We start from the raw sequence: 20,992 nt of genomic DNA, 5'->3' as shown, positions 1-20,992 counted from the left end.
GCCACCCTCAGGTCCTTACTTGAGCACGTCTCCAGTTGTCGAACAAGGTTTGATAAATGAGAGCCGCATTCTTCCTCTTCGTTTGTAGTTACGTCATATATATCGTCTGGTAGTTTATACAGTTCTGTGAATGATTTATCTGACACAGTGGCGAAGGGAAGTGACGATGATGTGGCCAAGCTCGAGCTGTAATCAATCTCAGATTGTTGTAAACAAGCTGGGCAGTTACAGGTCGAAATGCCATCACTTAAGATTAGCTTGAATTGCTTTGGGGTAACTTTTCCACATTTGATGTGACACTGGAACCCACCCCGCACCAAACGCATAGATCTTAAATATGTCTTGACTAGATCTGGAATAAAGTCTTTGAAAAGTCTTGTTTAGGTCTGGCGGCCTTTTTCAAAGAAACGTCCTAGAAAGATCTATATTCTGAGCGAAAATGCAAGACATTTCTAAACATTTTGACAGCTAGACATTCTTAGCTCGAGACTAGACATTCTCAAGACATTTGTTTCAAAAGAGGTTTTCCCAGAGAAAAGGTCTTGGAATGTCTAAAATTGTCTAGAGAGAAAGGCAACCACAAGACTTTCCAATCAACATGTGGTGAAAGGAACGTGATGACTGACAAGAATTTCGGGCTTGCTGTATTGTACGTGATCCCGGCAGTCTCGCAGGCGGCCAGCTCGAGATCGCTTCTGCGAAGCTGTAAAAATACTAGCCGGTGTTGCAGCCTTTTATTGGTTGACAGGAAAAAAACAACAATAATTAAGATTAAACCTTTTTATTCGAAATAATATGAACCGCACATCAGTAACAGTTCTATTTGCAAAATAGAATTAATATTGTTTCTTTTCAATTAAGAGGACTGATTTGGTAATTAAAGAGCTTTCGTACAAATATCGCTTCTATTACCAACAATTTCAATAGTAAAACTTAATTACTTGAAGCTTTAATAAATTGGTACACAAATATCATGCTTCTTTATTAGAGGATCAACTGAAGAGCTATTAAATTACTGTACAAATAGCGCTTCTTTTTAAGACTTCAAACATCTTACCGAAGAGTCGTGCAGCACACGTGCAAGTCTACAAAAACTTTTGAATACTGTAAACTTTGCTATAATATAATTGCATAATTCACTTACGTGCTGCGGCTTGCTGATCCAACTTTTTCTTGGCAAATATATGTGGGTTTAAACGGGTTTGCCGTCCTGGAAGCAGAGCTCTTAAAAATGACGCTCCTCCTACAGGCGATTTTCCTGTGAAATATAAAAGCATCAACATGAGCTTGCTGCATTATGATACCTTGCGTGTACATAAGCTTATATAGGGACAATTTAATTGCGGTTCTTTGACATTCTTTGGCAAGATCAAATGACGGCCTAGAGCACAAACTGATAAGCCTACTTCTATCTCATCGACCCAAAATGTTTTTTGACTTGTTTTAAGGTTAATTAAAGGACCTTTTGGCAATGAGTATATGGTTGTTGCGGGGTTCCCTGTGCTGCATGCTACGCTCAACTTAATGCATCACAGGCATCCTATTTCTTATATCAAACTCTTTGCCTATTGTTTTACCTGAGACAGAAATGTAAAACGGCTGTCAACTACATAAACAGCACGGGGCTTGCAAAAAGTCTAAAGACTATAGGCTACTATATAAGCATCACAAGCATTCGTTCCGTTTTCGGCACAGACATGCTTGCCAGACGAGCTTGAATCCCGTTCGATGAAATCACGGCCTTTTTATATATCGCTGTGGGTGGCTATATCCCCAGCAGCCGTGCATGTTCTCAAATACCTCACTACATGAAATTTTCGTGACACTTTAATTTTGCAAATATGCGGAAAGTTTAAAATCTTAGTTACTTAATTTTCGCAATTTCATCCCAAATATCGCGATTTCGTCCGAGAGTTTGCATCGCATATTTGCTTGTATACCCATATATCTCGCAATTAAACAATATAATCAACATGACCTACCATTTAAACTGCTTTAAATGCAGTTACAAAGTCATGTTTTTATGATACGCAACACCGTTGTGCGGCATGCAACAGCAACTAAGTGAACGAAACTGTATTTTTTTAATTTTTAGTATAATGACACTTAGTAAAATCGCGAAATTGAAGTGTCGCAAAAATTTCGTGTCAGTATGGTAGTAAGACTATGAAAATGCCCATCAGTCAGAAATTTTCAACGAATTTGGTATGATCAAGCTCGGATATTTCGTCGACTAGAAAACCAACATTTGTTTGGAACCATACTGACTCCAGAAAACGTCGCCGTTTCTGAGACTTTCAGTCAAACTTTTCATTTCTGACTGCCGGGCATTTAGTAGCTTTTAGTCTATTTGTACCATTTCAGTGCTAAGAAAAGAGCAATCTTGTCTATGCTTGTCAAATAGGCTCAAAATATCGAAATGTCAATATATATGTTGAAATTTCAATATATATGGAGAAATAGCAATATATATGACGAAATGTCAATATATATGTCGAAATGTCAATAGGTGTTTTACTTTACAAAATATACGTCCAAATCGACATATGGGATCTCGTTTTATGTTGCCTCGTTTTAATGTGATTTTCGACATATATGTTTTGGATGCAGTTTCGACATATATTTTAGCGCGCAAACTTATGCAAATGAGCTGTCCCGTGTCCCGCGAGGAATGAAAGCGAGGCTACACCAGTCAACAACATGGCCGCCCGATGGCTTCCAAATGTTGATGTCTTCTTAGAGTCCCTTGTACGTGTGATACGCGGGGCCTGAAGTCATTTGTCCACCAATCAAGTAGACAGGTGGAATTCTGGTGTCGCCGACTACACGAGTACGAACGGACATAGACGCTTTTACTGTCTGGAGTAGAGGAATCTAGGCCCGATCAAGGCAGTTTCATTTGAGATTTGCAGGTGTTGACTGCATCCGTAACAACTCTCAGAGAGATGCTCGATTCTCTGACGTTTCGAAGCGAATTTGTGGTTGAGGGGCACAAACTTCCTTAGACTCTCAGTACGACTGAGCATACAGGTGCTGTGGGAAGGCCCTGATATGCTATAACAGAGGCTCATATACAAATGATGAGAGAGGAAGGCTTTCGATGGGCAGACATTGCACGTTATTTTGGAGTTTCTCCTATTACGTTACGAAGAAGAAGAGAATGTGACATGCCTGTTGGTGAAAATTTTGATCACATTTCTGACGATGAACTGGATACCCTTGTTGCCGGTGTTCTTCACGCTACACCTCAAGCAGGTCTTGATATGGTGCTTGGAGCTACAAGAGCTCGTGGTCTTAGACTACAGCAGGAAAGAATTCGTGACTCCATGATAAGGGTTGACCCAATCAGTTCGACCATACGAAATTCCAGGCGTGTTGTGAGAAGAACCTACAAGGTCCCCTGTCCGAATGCTTTATGGTAAGCACTCTTTCTTACCCCTTTAAATGCAAGGTCGTTTCTTTTCTGCCAAGACCAACATTCCCTCTCATCTCACAACTTTCAGTTAGGAACTGTTCGCTTATTATGTCCCCTGGGGGGCATAATAAAATATTAAATACAACCTTTTCCAGGGGTGGGAGTAATTTTTGAAAACGATTCAGTTCTTGGAGGGTAATTTTTTGGTTTTCTTGGTTTTAGTGGGGGTAGGATTGAAAAAAGTTTACAGAAAGATTTCCCCCTCAGGTAGCAAAGCGCTATTCAAGGCCAGGGCAAATAACAGAAAAATAAAATAATTAGGGATTCACTTAAGTCGAGACTAACATATGCATTTTGCAATGGCCACTTTGAAAAAGAGTGGCAGCCTGGGTCGAGAGTTGGTGCGCACTAAACTATGGGATCGCTTGGGGACTTGGAAAAATTTAGAAATTTAAGGCTGTTGTGCCCCCAGGCCACCACCTTTTTTGAATTTGGACTATATGTTACATTGTTCAAATACAGGTATTTGGATGGGAATCACAAGTTGATAGAGCCCTACAGGATTGTCATACATGGCAGAATTGATGGGTATTCACGTTTGATAGTTTTCTTGCATGCTTCCAGTAACAACAAAGCAGATACAGTTCTTCAGTCATTTCTTAATGCTGTTCAGCAGTACAACCTTCTCTCTCATGTAAGAACAGACATGGGAATGGAAAATGTAGATGTAGCACGTGTTATGCTCGAAAGGTGTGGTTTGAACACAGGATGCATAATAACTGGGACATCAGTCCACAACCAACGTTTTGAGCGTCTTTGGCGTGAAGTTAATAGAATTGTCTGCAGTCGGTTTGTAAACATTTTCTCGTATCTAGAGAGAAATGGACTGTTCAATCCACTAAGTGATATCCATCTTTGGTCCGTGCATGTGGTGTACCTTCCACTGATTAATAAAGCACTACAAGAATTAATATGCTCTTGGAATCACCACCCTGTGACAACTGAATGTAACTACAGAAGCACGTTTATTTTGCTGTGCAGGATGTATTGCAAGGCAATAACCAACCTGATCTACCCAATTGTGGTATCGACGAAGAAGGGCCTGTGCCAGGTTTACAAACAAACAACAATGTGGTGGTTCCAGAAAATGAATTTCAGTCAAGTGAATACCCCTTACAACAAGTTCAGGAAGTTCTGTCTACTTTGGATGAAGTCCAAGATATGGATGGTATTCTAGCATATGTGACCGTGCACGGGAAAACGTACCTTAACGCTTATCCGTTAAACGGTCGCTAACGGACGGATAGATAACGGATAGTTAACGGCCTGCACAGCATTCTAACGTTTTATCCTAACGTTCTAACGGTTATCTAATTGTGCCTAACGGATGATCAAAGCATGCTAACGCTTTGTTCTAACGGCTAACTAAGTATGCCTAACGGATGAAGAGAAAGTTCTAACGGTTGCCCAATTTGTTCTAACGGATGACTGGAGCCGTTTAACGGTTGTCTGATGGTTTACAACTAAGGACTTTTAACGAACGAATAGCTTAGCTTTCAGTCGGATGCTATAAACACATAGCAGGCCAAACCATTAGTAGCCGCCGTTACCAGTGAAACTTTTAGCTGAAACTTGTGTGCAACGGCGCTGCAAAACAAGTTTCAGCAGGCATTGCACCGTGTAACATAAAATGTCGAAGCTTGTTTGGGAACGTTGAAACTGGTCTCAAAATGTTGTTACCAGATTCCCGCAAAATAATTCGATACCAGTTCCATGCCCTTGGCCGTGAGCGCGCGAAAGTCCAAAATGTAAACATGGCCGCCTCACGAGATAAGAAGAGACGAGCGTTGGCAGTCTTAATATTAGTAGACATGTTTGAAGGACTTGAAGAAGAAGGCAAAAAAAGGATGCTCGGAAAAGAAACAGAGTAGTCTGGACAAGGGACTGGATAAAAAGAAGAAGAACCAAAGGAGTTTACCATCAGTTGGTCAAAGAACTTGAACTTGAAGACGAAGTTGCATACACAGAGTTCTTTCGAGTAAATGGGCAGAAATTTCGATTCCTCGTGGACAGTGTGGGATATGCAATTGAAAAGAAAGACACCTTGATGCGTGAAAGCATAAGGCCTGATGAAAGAATAGCAGTGACTCTTAGATATCTGGCCACTGGGGAAACATTCAAGTCGCTTGAGTACAGCTTTCGTATAAGTCGTACTTGCATTTCCTCCGTTGTTGTCGAGACATGCCAAGCAATATTTGATATTCTAGGGCCAAGGTACTTGAAGACACCATCCACCCAAGAAGAGTGGATATCTGTTGCTCAACGCTTTGAAAGTCGTTGGAACTTTCCAAACGGAATAGGAGCTTTGGATGGGAAGAGAGTCTTGATCCAACAGCCTCAAAATTCTTGGTCAAGATATTATGACTACAAAGGTCATAACAGTATAATTTTGATGGCTATCTTTGGAGGTGACTATGAATGCCTTTGGGCAGATGTGGGGGCCAATGGGCGTGCATCAGATGGTGGCGTATGGCAACGAAGTGATCTCAAAAGTTTACTTAGTTCTGAAGATAATCCACTGAACCTACCAGATCCTAAACCACTCCCAGTCAGGGCCATGCCTGTACCATATGTGCTAACTGGGGATGATGCCTTTGGCTTAACAGACTATCTTATGAAGCCATATCCTCAAAGTAAGATGACTGTTGAGGAGAGGATTTTTAATTACAGGTTATCTCGGATGAGAAGGATTTCTGAAAATGGATTTGGAATCCTCGTTAGCAGATGGAGAATCTTTTGTTCCCCAATGTTACTTGGGCCTGGAAAAGTGAAGGAAATAGTCTTGGCAGCACTTACCCTCCATAATCTACTACGGTAAGGCTTAACTAGAGACTCCCATAGGAATCCTGTATAGACATTACCTCAACAACCACAAAGGAGGGAGAGCCATAACATTCTGTTCACAGTGATCCCATTTGTAAAAAGCATTTTATTTGTACTTTTCTACAGGTCTGATGTATCAAGTACCCTTGTTGACTCAGAAGATGAAGCTACTGGTGATGTAACACCTGGAACATGGAGAGCTCAGTCTTTTGCTCCAGTTTGGGAGGATTTTAATCCCCAGTGCAGCAATAATTATGGGATGAGAGCAAAGCAGATAAGGGATGAGTTCAAGGAGTACTTTAATAATGAGGGAGTTGTGCCCTGGCAATGGCGACAATGTGGCATTGTTTGAACAATGTGCATAAACACAATCCTACATCTTTTGAAAACTTAAACATTTACTACACAACAAAGCCTACTAGATGTACATCTGCATTTATGCCTTTACATCAATCAAGCAAAAAAAAAAAAACAAAAGGGTAGATCTCCTGAATTTACTATTGACTGTTTTTTTTTTTTCAGCTACTGGTTTCTGTTAGTTTAAATTGTATACATTCCTTCTCTACAAATTGTCCGATCTGTGCAGAGAAGGGTGAATGAATATGAACATCTTCTTAAGGTGGTTCGAATCAGTCTCAACAATTTGGAAGGAATGTCTAATTAGAAGGATTAACTCTACAGCACTGTTTCACATACCAAACACCAATAATTGCTTAACTAGATGGACTCACTTATGTGATGTAATATATCATCATGGCAACAAAGGAGCCATTTAGAAATGCCCTATATTTTGTCTTTAAACACTTACATCTCAAAAACGAACTCGGTGAACCCAATTTCTATTCCTGGAAAGTGATAAACAGACTTAAATAAAACTCTCTGCAAAGTGTAAAAAACATTTTCTGAAAGCTCTCCAGAGGATTTTTCAAACTTCACAGAGAGTTCTATATGAGCTGCTAACTACTTTTCGAAAATAAAAATTGGGGGTCAGGGTTCGTTTTTGAGATATAAGCGCTTAAAGACAAAATATAGAGCGCTTTAAGGTGTGTTTTTTGTGGCCATGGTGACCTACTACATCATATCAATGAATGCATCTTGTTAAGCAATTAATGCTATTTTATGTGGTACCATAACCTTGCCATTTTGTGAAACAGGATTGTAGAGTTATCCTTTAAAATAAGACATTCCTTCCAAAATTGTTGTTACTGGTTTAAGCCACCTTCAGGTACTGTGTAAATGTGATAATTTGAGACAAGCAACCTTGTACCAATACCACAATGTTGAAATTTAACTGTTTGTTGAAGTTAAAATATAGAACTATGTATAGACCGAATGCATATACAGTGGTCAATGAATCATTCCTTTTCTTTGTGCTAATTAGACCAACTAGCCTTGCTATAAAGAAACATTTCATTTGTATTTTTGTTGTGCAAATGACAATAGTGGGTCTACTAGCACTAGGACAAAATAATAATTTTTTGGCCACCATTTATGCATTCAGTCCATTTCACTACAGAAGATAAACTATCACCCGTATTGTATACTGGTATCCATTCATTTTAGGATTATCAAGAACAAGAACAAAATTAACGTTAAGGTTAATGTAGTTGAATATTCAATTTACATGAACCCATAATTAATTTTTTTCAGAGTTACCATTATTAACACAACCAAGTTGAATAAAGTACCAGCAACCATGTTTAGGCATGGGTGTATTCTATTAGCAAATACATTTGAGTGACTTTAAAACTTACATCTACTTTACTTTTGATCTTTTTCTGCACTACATAAGTCCACACACCAGCAACTACTAGATATTGCACTGGTGTTTTTAGGAATTCCATCTTTCAACCTGATGACTACCAAAATCAACCAGTCCAGGACATAAAAACAGATTGTTGTCGTCTACTATACTTCGGCTGTTATTGAACTGAAGTTATAAATTTGGGTGATGGAGGGCAAAACATTGAACAGCAACTGGTGTTTGAACTGAGATATTCATCAAAATAATAGTGTAAACCACACGTACATGTACATCTTTGCATTATTCACCGCTGTAACAAGTAACTGATAATCAAGTTGACATAAAAAAATGTGTAATAGGCACACATGAAATAAATTACACCTTGAAAAGAGACAGACCACACTTGTTAAATTAACCAATAATTAAATATTATTTCAGAAAGGAGATGCAAAAGACATTGAATGTAAACCACTGCTCATGTGCTGGGATGAATCTTGATGAAAGGAACTCGGAGTACTTGAATAGTTTGGATGTATAACAGATAATGAAGATGACCCATGGAGTGAGCCACCCATTTCAATGTCAAAGAGCACATCATTGATCCTCTTTTTAGCAAATGCCCTCTGCTTAGCGTCAAATCGTGATAGTGTTTCAGCCACTAGCCTGCCGAAAACCTCCATTTCTCCACTTCCTGAGGGACCCTCATTAGAAGTTGAGGATGGAGCCTTCAGAACATCAATTGCAGCTTGATACATGTCCAATTTAGCCTTTTCAGATTGATCCACAGTATCATTTGTTTTCACTGAAATATTCTTCCTCCTTTTTGGCACTGGCTCACTGTCATTAAAAGAGTCACTTAGAGTACTGCTGGATGCATCAACTTCCAGGCTTTCTTTTGTAAACAACATGCTGTCATAAAACTTCCATGATGGAGTAAACACCTCATCAGTACCAGAGCCGCTCTTCTTACTTGACTCGTGACGTGTGCAGTTTTTATTGAACTGCACTCTGAGGCTATGCCACTGCTTCTTACACTCTTCTTCTGTCTTATTCAGCAACTCACTAAGCTTCTTAAATGCTAGCCTTCTAGAATCTCGGCTTCTGTACTCTTGTAAACTAATATCCCACAAAAGGGGGTTCTCCTTGTAGAAGTTTATCAGCATTTCAATGTCCTCGTCTGTCCACTTTTCTTCCTCTTTACTTTCGAGCGACCTCAGTATTTCTTCCCTCATAAACAACATGGATTCGTACAAATTCCATCTCGATTTGAACTGACTATTCCCCTTACTTCTCTTTACCTCTCTTACCATTGATGTCCTGAGGCTGTGGAGACTCTTTTTAATGCAGTCGGGGGTTGTCTCCAGTGATGATGCTAATAGGCATCGGGGGATGCGCTATCCCAAAGGCATCTGTTCTCTTCTACAATACTGAGCAACATTTTCTTTTCTTCGATACTAAACGTTTTCTCTTGTGCTTTCTCTTGTATTTCATTCTCCTCCACATCGCCATCGCTTGTGTGTTCGTCCGCCATTTTGTTTTGGATGCTTGCAATGAATCATGGCCGACTTGTCCCGGTTTCTGATTGGCTTACGCAGCGAAACGTGACAAGACCAAACGAGACCAGTTTCACAAAGTGGTGTTACACGGTGAAACTCTCGTTTTTTCACCGTTGCGAGCCGTTGCAGAAGTAGAAAGCGGTTCTACTTTTCGTGAAACTTGTCTCGCAACGGAAGTTCGAAAAAGTTTCACGAAACCGACCATGTTACAGGGTGCAACGCATGCTGAAACTTGTTTCGCAGCGCCGTTGCACACAAGTTTCAGCTAAAAGTTTCAAGGTGTAATGGCGGCTTTTTTAATTACACTCACTTTTTTTTTAAAAAGAATCACAAAGTGCCGATTTCGCCAGTCATCGATGAGACAAACATAAGTATAGTTATTTCCACCAAAAGCAAAACTCATTGATATAAACTATCACTTCCTCATCGAGATAAACAAATGCAGAATTCAAGTCCTTGGATGATGATTATCGTGTGAGATGAGAAGTTGGTCCAAGGCTAACGTCGCTAAACGAGCGTGTAAACAATTTCACTTGCCAGTCGGGGTGAACATTTTTTATTGTTTTACTCAAATGGTTTTGTCGGTTATACTTATTTTACACAATGACTTTGTCTAGAGCTATTTAAAGTAACTGTTTAATCCAGCTGTGGATTCGCAAAAGATCACGCTCTCAATTTCTTGACAGAATGCGAAAAGCGGTACCTTTGGATTCACGAGTCTCGAAGCGACGAGCGTTTTGTTGGCGCTGGTTTCATCAGATAAAGTTGTTTTTGTCACATACATGTTGTTTAAAGTTGGTTTCTTCTGATTCAGAGTCAGAGAGAACGAGACAACAGGTTATCAAAATATTCATCAAACTTCCCGCCGGAATATGTCCGTTTCTCACATCTTGGAAAATGTAAACAACCTTATGCAAATTTTTGAACCCACACTTTGTGAATTGAAGCCTGCCGAATGTAACTTGATACATGTGAAGAAATTTGGTTGCCTAGCACGTGACCAAAATCTTGCCAGTGTTTTCAGCGTGGCAATTCCTTTCTACGTCCGATCGACGCCTTCTGTCAGTACTTTATAACGTTAGTAGAAGCTTTAAATCTTGTAAAAGATGGTATTTTGGCTTTATCCAAGCGAACGTACTGAATATAGAAATGCGTCAAGCGTTAATTTGCGGTACTCAGTAGACTCGCAGTGTTTGCGTTTGTTATGGGTAATCGATCTTAACGCTCACACTGGACCCGAATGAAATTTTGCAAAATTGAAGTTTCCTATTTTACCCCAAGCCCTTAACCAACGGAATTGCTTTGCATCTTAAAAGTCAACTGAACGATTACCTTTTGCGGCCGGAGACAGTAAATGCTCAAGGTAGAGTGAGGGAAAGTTCATGGTAAGTCAACAAATATGCAAATCGGAACCGAAGCGCGCTGGAGGAGAGAAGTCTGTTGAATTTACTGATTTTATTCCGGGTCGTAATTTATTTTTGTGACTTAATTTCATGGAGCCGGAACACGATATCTTCCGTTCCTGGTTTACAAAACTGTCTGATTTCGCGGTAAAGATAGTTCCTGCGTTCCTAGCTATATCTCATGATTCTTTTGAACTAAATGGAAGCCAACTACAAGAGCCACCCTCCGTTAGGCTCTTGTTTCACAGTGTGTTTAGGCGACCACATTCTACTTCAACGCATGTCATGCTATTCTAACGGAATCGTTACCCGTTTAACGGGTGCTGGTTTATTCTAACGGATCCTAACGGCTTCTCTAGCCGTGCTAACGGATACAGATTGTTCTCTAACGGTTATGCTGTCCAGTCTAACGGTCTGATGCTAACGGCTAATGGATACATGTCTTTTGCTAACGGCTGCACTATCCGTTCTAACGGCCCGATGCTAAGGTCTAACAGTTAGGCTTACGCCTCTAACGCTCTTAAGAAAACTTTCTAACGGATGACTAACGGATGCCTAACGCTTTTGCCCGTTTAACGGATAAGCGTTAAGGTACGTTTTCCCGTGCACGGTCACATATCAGCTCATACTTCAAATTGTGCTATTAAATGTTCATCTGGTGTAAAGGGCATTAAAATTTGGCTTATGTGGAAATTATATTGTAACAGTAGTGATCTACCATAGGGAATAAGTTGCATTGTGGGTACATTACAATAAATTATAATAGGCAAATTTCAATATTATACCAAAATTCATACTTGGTTGTGAGGTTTAGGGGCATAAAACAAAAGAATTGATCATCAAGAATGAGAAATAAATTTCTTTTATTTCCCTAAGCCTGGGAGTTAAGATAGAAGTTTAATAAATCGAAATTGGCCTACTGGCTTTGAATTCCATAAAAAAGTCACATTATTTGTTTCTTGACTCTAAGGAGATGTAACTTAGGGCAGCTTAGTATTCAATGTGTGTAAATAAATTGAAAGTTGTCACTCACATTACATTGAATTTTAACTTCTATTCTTAATTTAAACCTGTTTACTGCCAGTTATTTTCTTAAGGCTACAGGAATATAATCGATGCAGTACAGTGTTGAATAATCTTGTTATATCTTCAGATTCACATTCACATGCTCGTTATGCTCTGAGGTTCAGGGCCTGTTGGCTTAAAGCAACATAAGATTACACGTGTACATATATGTGGCAATGTCTCAAGCTGTTCCCTGTGTTCCGGATGATAACTGTTACACCATCATTTTGTTTCCTATACCCTTTTTTTTAATACTCTGAATCCCTTTTCAATTTATCAATAATAGTGTCCAAATACATAGCTACTGGAGGAAATAGAGCATGTAGTAAAACCCCGCTAATGTGCCTGTGTCAACTAAATTGTTATACCTGTTAAAGCGTGATTTAGAGACTTTATTTTGATTTAGGTCTGTGTGGCCCCAGCGAATGTCATGTTTTCTAGCGGTGGGGAGTTCTTTAGGTAAACCTCTCCATTTCGAACTCCAGATAGGGGTATTGTAATTGAAAATAGAGACTCTCTTAATGTTATGATACAGATACGTATTTGCTCATTCATTGAACAAACTAATATTAAAAAAGTAATAGCATGATGAATTTTAAAATTGTCACCTTTATACAATTACATAAAAATGATTTTCAAACAAATACAATAAACAGAGTTTAAAATTGTTGTTAACTTTAAAAGGTGACCGTGTTTTTGTTTTGTTTTTTCAAGTAGATAACACATATTTTCAAGTTATAAAGGAAACTTCAACAAACATAATTCTCAAATAATATTGTAAGAGAAAATATTTCTGCCTGGCTCCGTAAGAACAATGTCAACAGTAACATATGTAAATCTGCAATGTAATCATGACTGTGAATAGGGTACTAAAACTTCCCAAAACCTACTTTTCCATGGGAAAGTGATAGATCCATGAAACTTAATAACTCATGGTATTCCCGGTGCCAAGTGGGAATCTTCAGCAATTTAAAGCAAGTGTCTGTCTCAGTGAGAAGTTTAGAGGTTTCACATGACAGGAAGACAACGCTTAATTTCTCATCCAACATGGGCAGGGAGGGTCAACCAGTCCAGAATTGTAAAAGGTCATTCAATCTTTCTTCCCCTTGGCACCCTAGGTTAAAAAAAAAAGAGAAAATATCCGACCGTTTAAGACATAAAGAGAAACAACAATATCTGAGACATTTACAGTGCGGAGACTTGAATCGTGAACAGTGAAAGCTTTTTTTCGACTTTTTTTTCTCTGTGATCTAAACAGATGAAAGAAAATGTATTGCATGCCAAGAAATTTACATTTTTTTTTTTGATTTGATGTGGTCAAAAAGGGTCGGATTCGTTGTTTTCAAGGGCTAAGTTGCTGATTGGAAAGCATTTGAAAAAAAAAGCCTTAACCGTTCACAGTTCAAGTGTCCGCACTGTAATGACATAAAGCCATACTGGGAGGAGGGAAAGTCGGGATGGAGAGAAAGCTGGAAAATGCTAGAGAGAGCTCTGCAAACAACAACTTTTTAAATTCTTTCACATACCCCTGTTGAGGAATTTGCTTAAGACAAACAATTAAAAATGGTTTTAACCAGCTCATGACTGGTTTAAAACAAGTAAGGCAGATGGAATCTTCTGCTGGTATACTATGAAACCACAATCAAACAAAATTAATCATTTGTGACAGCCTTTGTTCCTCCGATAGTTGACCTGGACTATGCAGCCATTTTATTGTTAGTTGCCAACTGATGTGTATATACGGATTTCAGGTTCAGTTGCCTGTGCAAACAAACCAGATATGACATTCTACAGCTCTGAAGTAACAACATGCATGGCAAAGCATTATACATATCCCACATAGTATGTATGCACATTTTGTATAACAATAGAAAATCAATCCTTGTTTCCAGGGGTCTCTCACCTGCTGCAACAAAAGGCTACTAAACTAAGAGACCTCTGTCAGCAGCTGAGTACAGGAACAATTGACGAGTCAGATGAAGATGAAAACCATGGAATAGAAAAGGAAAGAGAAGTTTACCTCGTGCATAAAGATCATCTAGGTATTCATCAAAATACCCTTTTGCTGAAACATCTGCATCTTCGTTTGTCATGTCATACTTGATCAGCCTTCTGAGCTCTGATACTTCCACTGCTTCACCTGCTTCTGGAAATACGAGTAGTTTGACAGCGGGATGTTGCTGTGACAAGTCAAGCAGGCTTGTCCCCATTACACGCTCAGAACTCAACCCCTTTCTAAGACAATCTAGTGCAGGAAGCCGTTTGGTGATAACTTCATGTGTGAGGCAATATTCATAGGCCAGTGTTCGTGTGGCAGGAGTCACCTGGAGATGTGGGAAGCCTGCAGCCATCAGTGTGTCTGCAATGTTATGTGGATCCTGGCTGCAAGTAAAGTTGTTTAACTCCTCATCACTGCAGTTCAGAAGCTAAAAAGTAAAAAGGTAAAAACGTCTAAACTACACCTCCATATGGCATCCTTTGACCATTACATGCATAGAAAACAATTGTCTACAGAGAAAATATACATGTGACTTTACCATGTCTCGCAGGAAATTAATATACTGGAAAGCACTTCACTGTGCATGACCAGTATATCATTTTGTATGTAAATCATTTTTTAGAAGCATTACTTACAAATGGCAGAAGTATGTACAGTTTCTTATATAGACTGTACATTTGTTTAAAATGAAAAGAAAATTTACAAAAAGATGTTTACACATACAAGCATTAAATACTGCACAGTTACACTTTAACCTAGTGAAACGTGAGCATCAAAATTCCCTCACAATATCAACCCATCATCAGCAGACGAGATCATGATTATTAAAAAAAAAAACTATCACCACAGGGAGGGGACTAATACGTCAATGAAAACATGTATAAGGTTTAGTATGAAGAATCTGTATAATGACATTGGACATCTGAGTTTTCCAAAACACATTGGTCAAATTCCACACTATATGGACAAATTACTGGGTACTCAATAAGTGGTGTCTTCCACTTACTTGAGATGGAAAAGTATGGCAGCTCAAGTGGCTAGAGCACTGCACAGGTAATCACAGTTGTTCGGGTTCAAGTTCTGCAGAGGGGTCAAATGCCCTGAGGTTGCCTGAAGGGGGTGAGGGGGGGGGGGGGCATGATCGTGCTTGAAATTGGCTGATGTGTATGCATTAATTTGCATGTACCTCGCAAAGATTCTGGCAGAGACAAGGGTCTGGTATATCTTTGACATCGAGATGTTCCAACACAGTGTCTCTGCTTCCGCTTACGACATGACTAATCACTGCTGGTGAGATACCTGGTAGACCTCGGCATTCGTGTATCACAGAATGGAGGATCATCCTCCCAACCATAACAAAGAGGCAGCTCAAAACCAAGTCGTAGTCGAAGGAAGGTGTCAGATTGCCCATCTCACCCTCGAACAATCTTATTCCATTCAGACTCCCCCTGACTAACTCATTCATTAGTTGATGAATGAAGGCCCTTGTTGGGCCCCCCGCATCAACCCTAGGTTCAGGTACGCCAGAGCTGTGGAACTGAACGTTGATCGGACTGCGCACATCAAAAGTAGGGCTCTTGTACTTCCTAAAAACTTGGTTAAGAATGCTTTTTTCCCTTTTAATAACCAGATCTACATCCGGTGCAGAAGGCAGGGTAACACCTTTAATAAACTGCCGTATAGCATCTTGGGCATCCAGCTTTCTGATCTTGCCATCTGCAGCAAGTGGCATCTGCATCCAGTCCTCGACACTCTCCTCACCTTCACATTTAAATTGACACAATACACTGCGTTTAAAATATTTTAACAACATAGGAATGCTATATACCAAATAAATTAAACTATAATTTATGTGTACTGCATTAAGCAACAATGTAGTCATTAATTTTGGTCCAGGGCCTGAACTGGAAAGTTTTCTAATAAAAAACAGTTGGTTTTTAGTCAGTTCAAAACAAAACAGGTTTTTCTGAAAAAACCCCAGTTCAAATGCGTTCATGTGTCACATGATCTTACAGACATTTACATTATAATCAAAACTATCTTAATCTACTTCACATACCCAACCCTTTACTCCCTTTATTCAAGAGGATATCAATAGCCCCTGTCAGATCATTTCCTTGTAGAGCACTCAATGTTTTCTTTAGTCTCTCCTGGAAACATGTCAAACAGTTGACTTTCAGCAGTCTTGAGGCCTGTCTTCCGGCATGTGAAATTGAGTTGTTTGAATCCTGAAATGATGCAAAACAGTTGACACATCTTTTCTTTAAGGACTTCATAAGCACTTCATATTAGAATGTATAGATGTGGGAGCAGTTATATGTGCCAACTGTTTTTAAACATTACTTACAAGATTTTGCTTCAATTCCTGTGCATTGCTTTCATCCTTGATACCCAATTCACCTAGCACTGATAAAAAAAAATAATTGTGTTTAACGTTATTACTATTTTAAACACCTAAATTTACATTACGATGTACACGGCATGGATAATGGATAATGGCATAATGGATAGATAATGGTTTTAAGTGTATCAGAGTCTCAAGCAAAAGGTTATTGCTTCAATCCTAACATCTGCTACATGTTGTTTCCTAAAAAAGAAACGTTACTCCACATTGTCTCTTTACCCAGATATATAAATGCATGGGTAACAGTGACTGTAGCTAGGTAAACCTAGCAAAATGTTGGGGGTACCCCTGTGATAGAATTGCCATCCGGGACCATTCAATTTGTTGGGCAAGGATTTGAAATTTTTATCTAAAAATGGAGAGCTCTGTCCTCTTACCTTTATAGTCCGGCAGATCAGTGCAAAAATATGACAGAATTGTGGGATTTATGGTAAAAGCGCCAAATTTGGCACATAGATGGAGACATACCTACTGAACAATATTAGCTATGGACCCACCTGGGATCTATCCCATAATTGCGGTTTCAGCGGGTTTAAGGTGGCTCACTAAAATTCTAGTATGGAGACGAGGCTCAAGTTTTGTTTCTCGTGTAGCAGCCACAGTCCTGCATCAGAAAATCGACAGTTCTCCAAAAGTGGAGAATTATTCAATATATTTGCTTTTCTTTGATCTTGATATTTTGAGACGGCGATACTGCGCTAATATTGATCGATGGTTTGGGGTGAAAATATATTTCAGAATAGACAAGGAACCAAGACCAATACGATGACAATATTTTCTTCCAGAGCCGTCAATATGGGGCTGTAACGCTGCCCTATAAATTGCAAAACAAGCAATTAACATAACAAAGAATAGGCTGTTGATAAAAATAGAAATCGTTCCGGCTATTCACAGGTTTTTAAACATGAACATCGAATGTCAAAACGAGGTTTCCTTTTGCCTGCCTGGTTTATTCAAACTTCTCGTTTTTAAATTCTTTTCTTCTCGAGTTAGAAGGCTAGCAAAACAAATTTAGACGGCTATCGAATGGGTTTTTTTGAAAGCAGAGTGAGATGGATGAAAAAAAAATTCATATTTCACTTTTTCCACCGAATTGGTTCAAAGCCAAGATTTATACGATTCATATATCTCTTACTGTGTAACCGAAAATGGAATAGAGTCCATCTACCACAAATTTTAATTTTTTTCTGTGCATGAGGAAACCAACAAAGTGTTGTAATTGGCCAGGTTCCTTTTACTATTCCACACACGTGTAGAAGTAGTTGAACACGTCCCTCAGTTTTCAAAAATATTATTGCTAATCGCTCTCATTTCTTCGTTGGAGTACCATACGAGGGTAAGAACTTTTTTTTTAACTTTTTTGAGTTATTGCTATCTTTAGTGAAAAAAACAAAGACTAAGATTCTAAATGTATAAAAATCGCGCCAGCGCGGGGAAATCTTCGGCTATCCCTGCCATGCTTTGTCTTCTTAGACAACGTTTCAGCAATTTTTCATCTCACTAAGTTTTAAATGAAGTACTCTGTTTTCTTTCTGGACATGAAAACTGCTCTTTGATAGGGGAAAGTTAGAAGCGAAATCTCCTCTACTCATTTTTCGAAGCAAGCGATTTCTCGGTGGTTGGCTTTGCAACTTTGTAATTTCATTCATCAAATTACATTTCATCGTTCGCTTTGCTGATTTGGCAAACAATGTATCTTTACTAGCCAATTTTATCCCTCGCTTTTCTGATCGCCTTACGCTTAAATCAACGGTACACTCCCCTTATATTCAAAACAGTTTTCATAATGAAATATCATTTAAAACCCATAGAATAGATATTTGACGGTAGCTGTTATGAAATTATTAAATCAGTACAGTCTATTCCACCGCTATTAAAAGGCCAACCGTTTGACATGACCCTCACCTATCCGTATTTCGTTTGACCATACAGCTTGCCGTTATGTGATGTATCTGAAGTTCCTTCTCATAATCCTTGTTTTCAATGTATCACACATAACCGCGATGACTGAACAAGATGATGGTGCTAGTGTGGACTGGACAAAATGTATTTTGTGCCAGGAAACAACCTCAGAACCACTCCAATGCCCAGGAAACTCGAGAAGATCGGATATAGAGTGTGGAACCGGTTACCACACCTTGGCTAGTAACATTCTTCAATTTAGTGAAATTCGAAGCTTGCCAATACCCATAGATGTTGAGAAGCTAAATGAGGGTGAAGGGATTGCAGAAACGCTTATGCAGCGAAAAGCAAAATTGCACAAATCCTGCAGAAATAAATTTAGTAACATGAAGCTAAAAAGAGGAGACAAACGGAAAAGAGAAGAAGAGCCTGGATCCCCTCAACATTCTAAATTTACAAGGGCGTGTTCGCGCAACCACATCCAAAGCCGAAAAAAGCTGCTTTTTCTGTGGAAGTTCCTCGGAAACGCTTCATGAAGCCTCGACTTTTAATATAGATACAAGGGTTCACGAGTGCGTGCATCAGTTGCGAGACAAGGTGTTAATTGTGAAATTGAGTGCAGTAGGTGATATGATTTCTCAAGAAGCAGTTTATCATGCGAAATGCCTGGTAGCACTTTGTAACAAAGCGGAGAAATCGAAACAGAGTACAATTAATGGAAAAGAAAAGAGAATCCAAAGTATCGCATTAGCACAGCTAGTAGCATATATAGAAGAAACGCGTGCTGAGACAAAGGGTAGCACTCCCATATTGTTTAGGCTAGCAGAACTTACAGACATGCATTCTAACCGTCTGGCACAACTTGGAGTGGAGGTGTCTGGCCGAGTTTACTCTACTGATCTTAAAGAAAGGCTCTTAGCAAATGTCCCAGGTCTTTAGGCTCATAAGAAAGGGCGAGACATTTTTCTAGCTTTCAATGACGAAGTTGCTACTGCGCTTCAACAATCTTGCAAAGGCGACTTTGACAATGAAGCTATGACCCTCCTTAAGGCTACGAGGATAATGCGTAGGGATATTTTGGACATTAAATCAAAGTTCAACAGCACATTTAATAACAGTTGTCAGCAGGAATCTGTCCCAGAGTCTCTGAAAACATTAATTGGAAGGATTTTGGGGGGACCAGGTATCAAGACCTAGTCAAGCGATATGACGGAAGCGCAACTCCAACACTACCCATTTATCTAGGCCTCATGACTCACGCTGAAACGCGAAAGCGTACACTTGTTGATGAGCTCTACAATCTGGGATTGTCAATCTCATAGGACAGTGTTGGAATTATTGACTGACATAAGAAACAGTGTTTGCGTGCGCTTCAAATTAGAAGGAGTCGTTTGCCCGCCCAAGCTTCTTAAAAGAGTTTTCACAACTGCTGCCGTGGACAATATTGACCACAACCCGAGTTCTGTAACTGTGCAAGGTGCTTTTCATGGAACTGGTATATCGTTATTTCAACATTCCACTTCCGATGCCCCAGGAGAAGAGCGAGAGGTTGTGGGCATTGAAAGTCAGCCTTCAAAGGCAAAGCGCCTTGCTCGACTTCCTGATTCTTACACAGCCGTAAGACCAGTTATCCTTCCCAAGAAGGAGCCAGATGTTCCTCGTCTTCAAGGTTCGTTTGTAAGCATCTGCCCTGGAATGAAAGAAGCATTCAGTTTGGAGTATAAATGGCTACAGCATGTAAGGGATGAGCTGAACAGAGAAATATCACAAAATATCTTGCAAATATCATGGGCAGCATTCCATGCAAACCAGTTACTTCCTAATCGAGGAAATCAGTTGAGCAGAAGCTCGTTGCTACCTCTATTTCAAGAAAAAGCAGCTTCAGCAGCTATGATTTGCCATGCTATCAACGTCATTACGTAAGCAGTGAACCTTCTCAATCAAGGGCAGGTTCCAGTTCTCGCCTGCGATCAGCCTCTTTATGCCATTGCTAAGAAGATTCAATGGAACTTTCTGACAGTTTATGGTGAGAAAAAGCTGGTGGTAATGTTCGGTGGATTTCATACTGAGCTTGCAGCTCTCAAGGCACTAAGAAGCTGGGTAGAGGACAGTGGTTGGACCAGTGTTTTACTACAAGCTGGCGTGACAACTCCAGGTACCGCTGATTCTTTTCTCAAGGCTTCACACGTTTCACGCACCCACCACGCACATCAAGTTACTGCTGCTGCTCTGTATTTCATTATGGATAAGGCATACAAGAAATATCGGGAAGGTGTTAACGAAGGAGAAGAGCCCAAGTCGTTTAGCGATTGGCGTAAGCAAGCAGAGTTAGAAGTCCACAATTTCATTACTGGTCGCTTACGCTTCACTTCCAACTCAATTATTGCGCTGGATGGTATCAAGACCAGAAATGTCAAGAATAATCAACGATTTCGAGTTGTCCCAGGGATTGGTCAGGAATATAGCGAAACAAGAAGAGCAAGAAGATTTACGCCATCACGAGCAAATGAAAGGAGTTCAAAACACTTTCCGAAATCAAGTGAACGCAGTTTGTAGCACCATTGAAGAAATGGGCAACCCCTTCACAGACCAAACTGGTGACTTGTTTGTGCTAGAAACTT

The 20,992-nt window shown here is 39.6% G+C and overlaps 2 protein-coding genes and 1 long non-coding RNA gene across 3 annotated transcripts; 1 reads left to right on the top strand and 2 right to left on the bottom strand.

The window, feature by feature from the left end:
• Positions 1-3,077: 3,077 nt before the first annotated feature.
• On the top strand, positions 3,078-7,669 carry LOC146455271 (uncharacterized). The gene is made up of 5 exons (XM_085094449.1): positions 3,078-3,418; positions 3,938-4,109; positions 4,457-4,677; positions 5,306-6,289; positions 6,425-7,669. Exons 1-5 carry the CDS (start codon positions 3,078-3,080, stop codon positions 6,648-6,650), a joined length of 1,944 nt encoding a protein of 647 aa, XP_084950575.1. The 3' UTR covers positions 6,651-7,669.
• Positions 7,670-12,888: 5,219 nt separating this feature from the next.
• On the bottom strand, positions 12,889-15,444 carry LOC146455270 (uncharacterized). Its single transcript, XM_085094448.1, has 3 exons — positions 15,252-15,444; positions 14,087-14,492; positions 12,889-13,180 (listed from the first exon to the last, which is right to left on the bottom strand). Exons 1-3 carry the CDS (start codon positions 15,417-15,419, stop codon positions 13,128-13,130), a joined length of 627 nt encoding a protein of 208 aa, XP_084950574.1. The 5' UTR covers positions 15,420-15,444; the 3' UTR covers positions 12,889-13,127.
• Positions 15,445-15,463: 19 nt separating this feature from the next.
• On the bottom strand, positions 15,464-16,313 carry LOC146455269 (uncharacterized). The gene is made up of 3 exons (XR_014859054.1): positions 16,125-16,313; positions 15,523-15,826; positions 15,464-15,476 (listed from the first exon to the last, which is right to left on the bottom strand). It is a non-coding gene; the product is annotated as an uncharacterized LOC146455269 (long non-coding RNA).
• Between the last annotated feature and the right edge of the window lie 4,679 nt (positions 16,314-20,992).

Source organism: Pavona decussata, unplaced genomic scaffold (genome assembly GCF_977016875.1).
Source record: "Pavona decussata unplaced genomic scaffold, jaPavDecu1.1 SCAFFOLD_280, whole genome shotgun sequence".
NCBI classification, from domain to species: domain Eukaryota; kingdom Metazoa; phylum Cnidaria; class Anthozoa; order Scleractinia; family Agariciidae; genus Pavona; species Pavona decussata.
The sequence above is the reverse complement of the archived record's forward strand: the minus strand, read 5'-3'. Positions and strand labels throughout refer to the sequence as shown.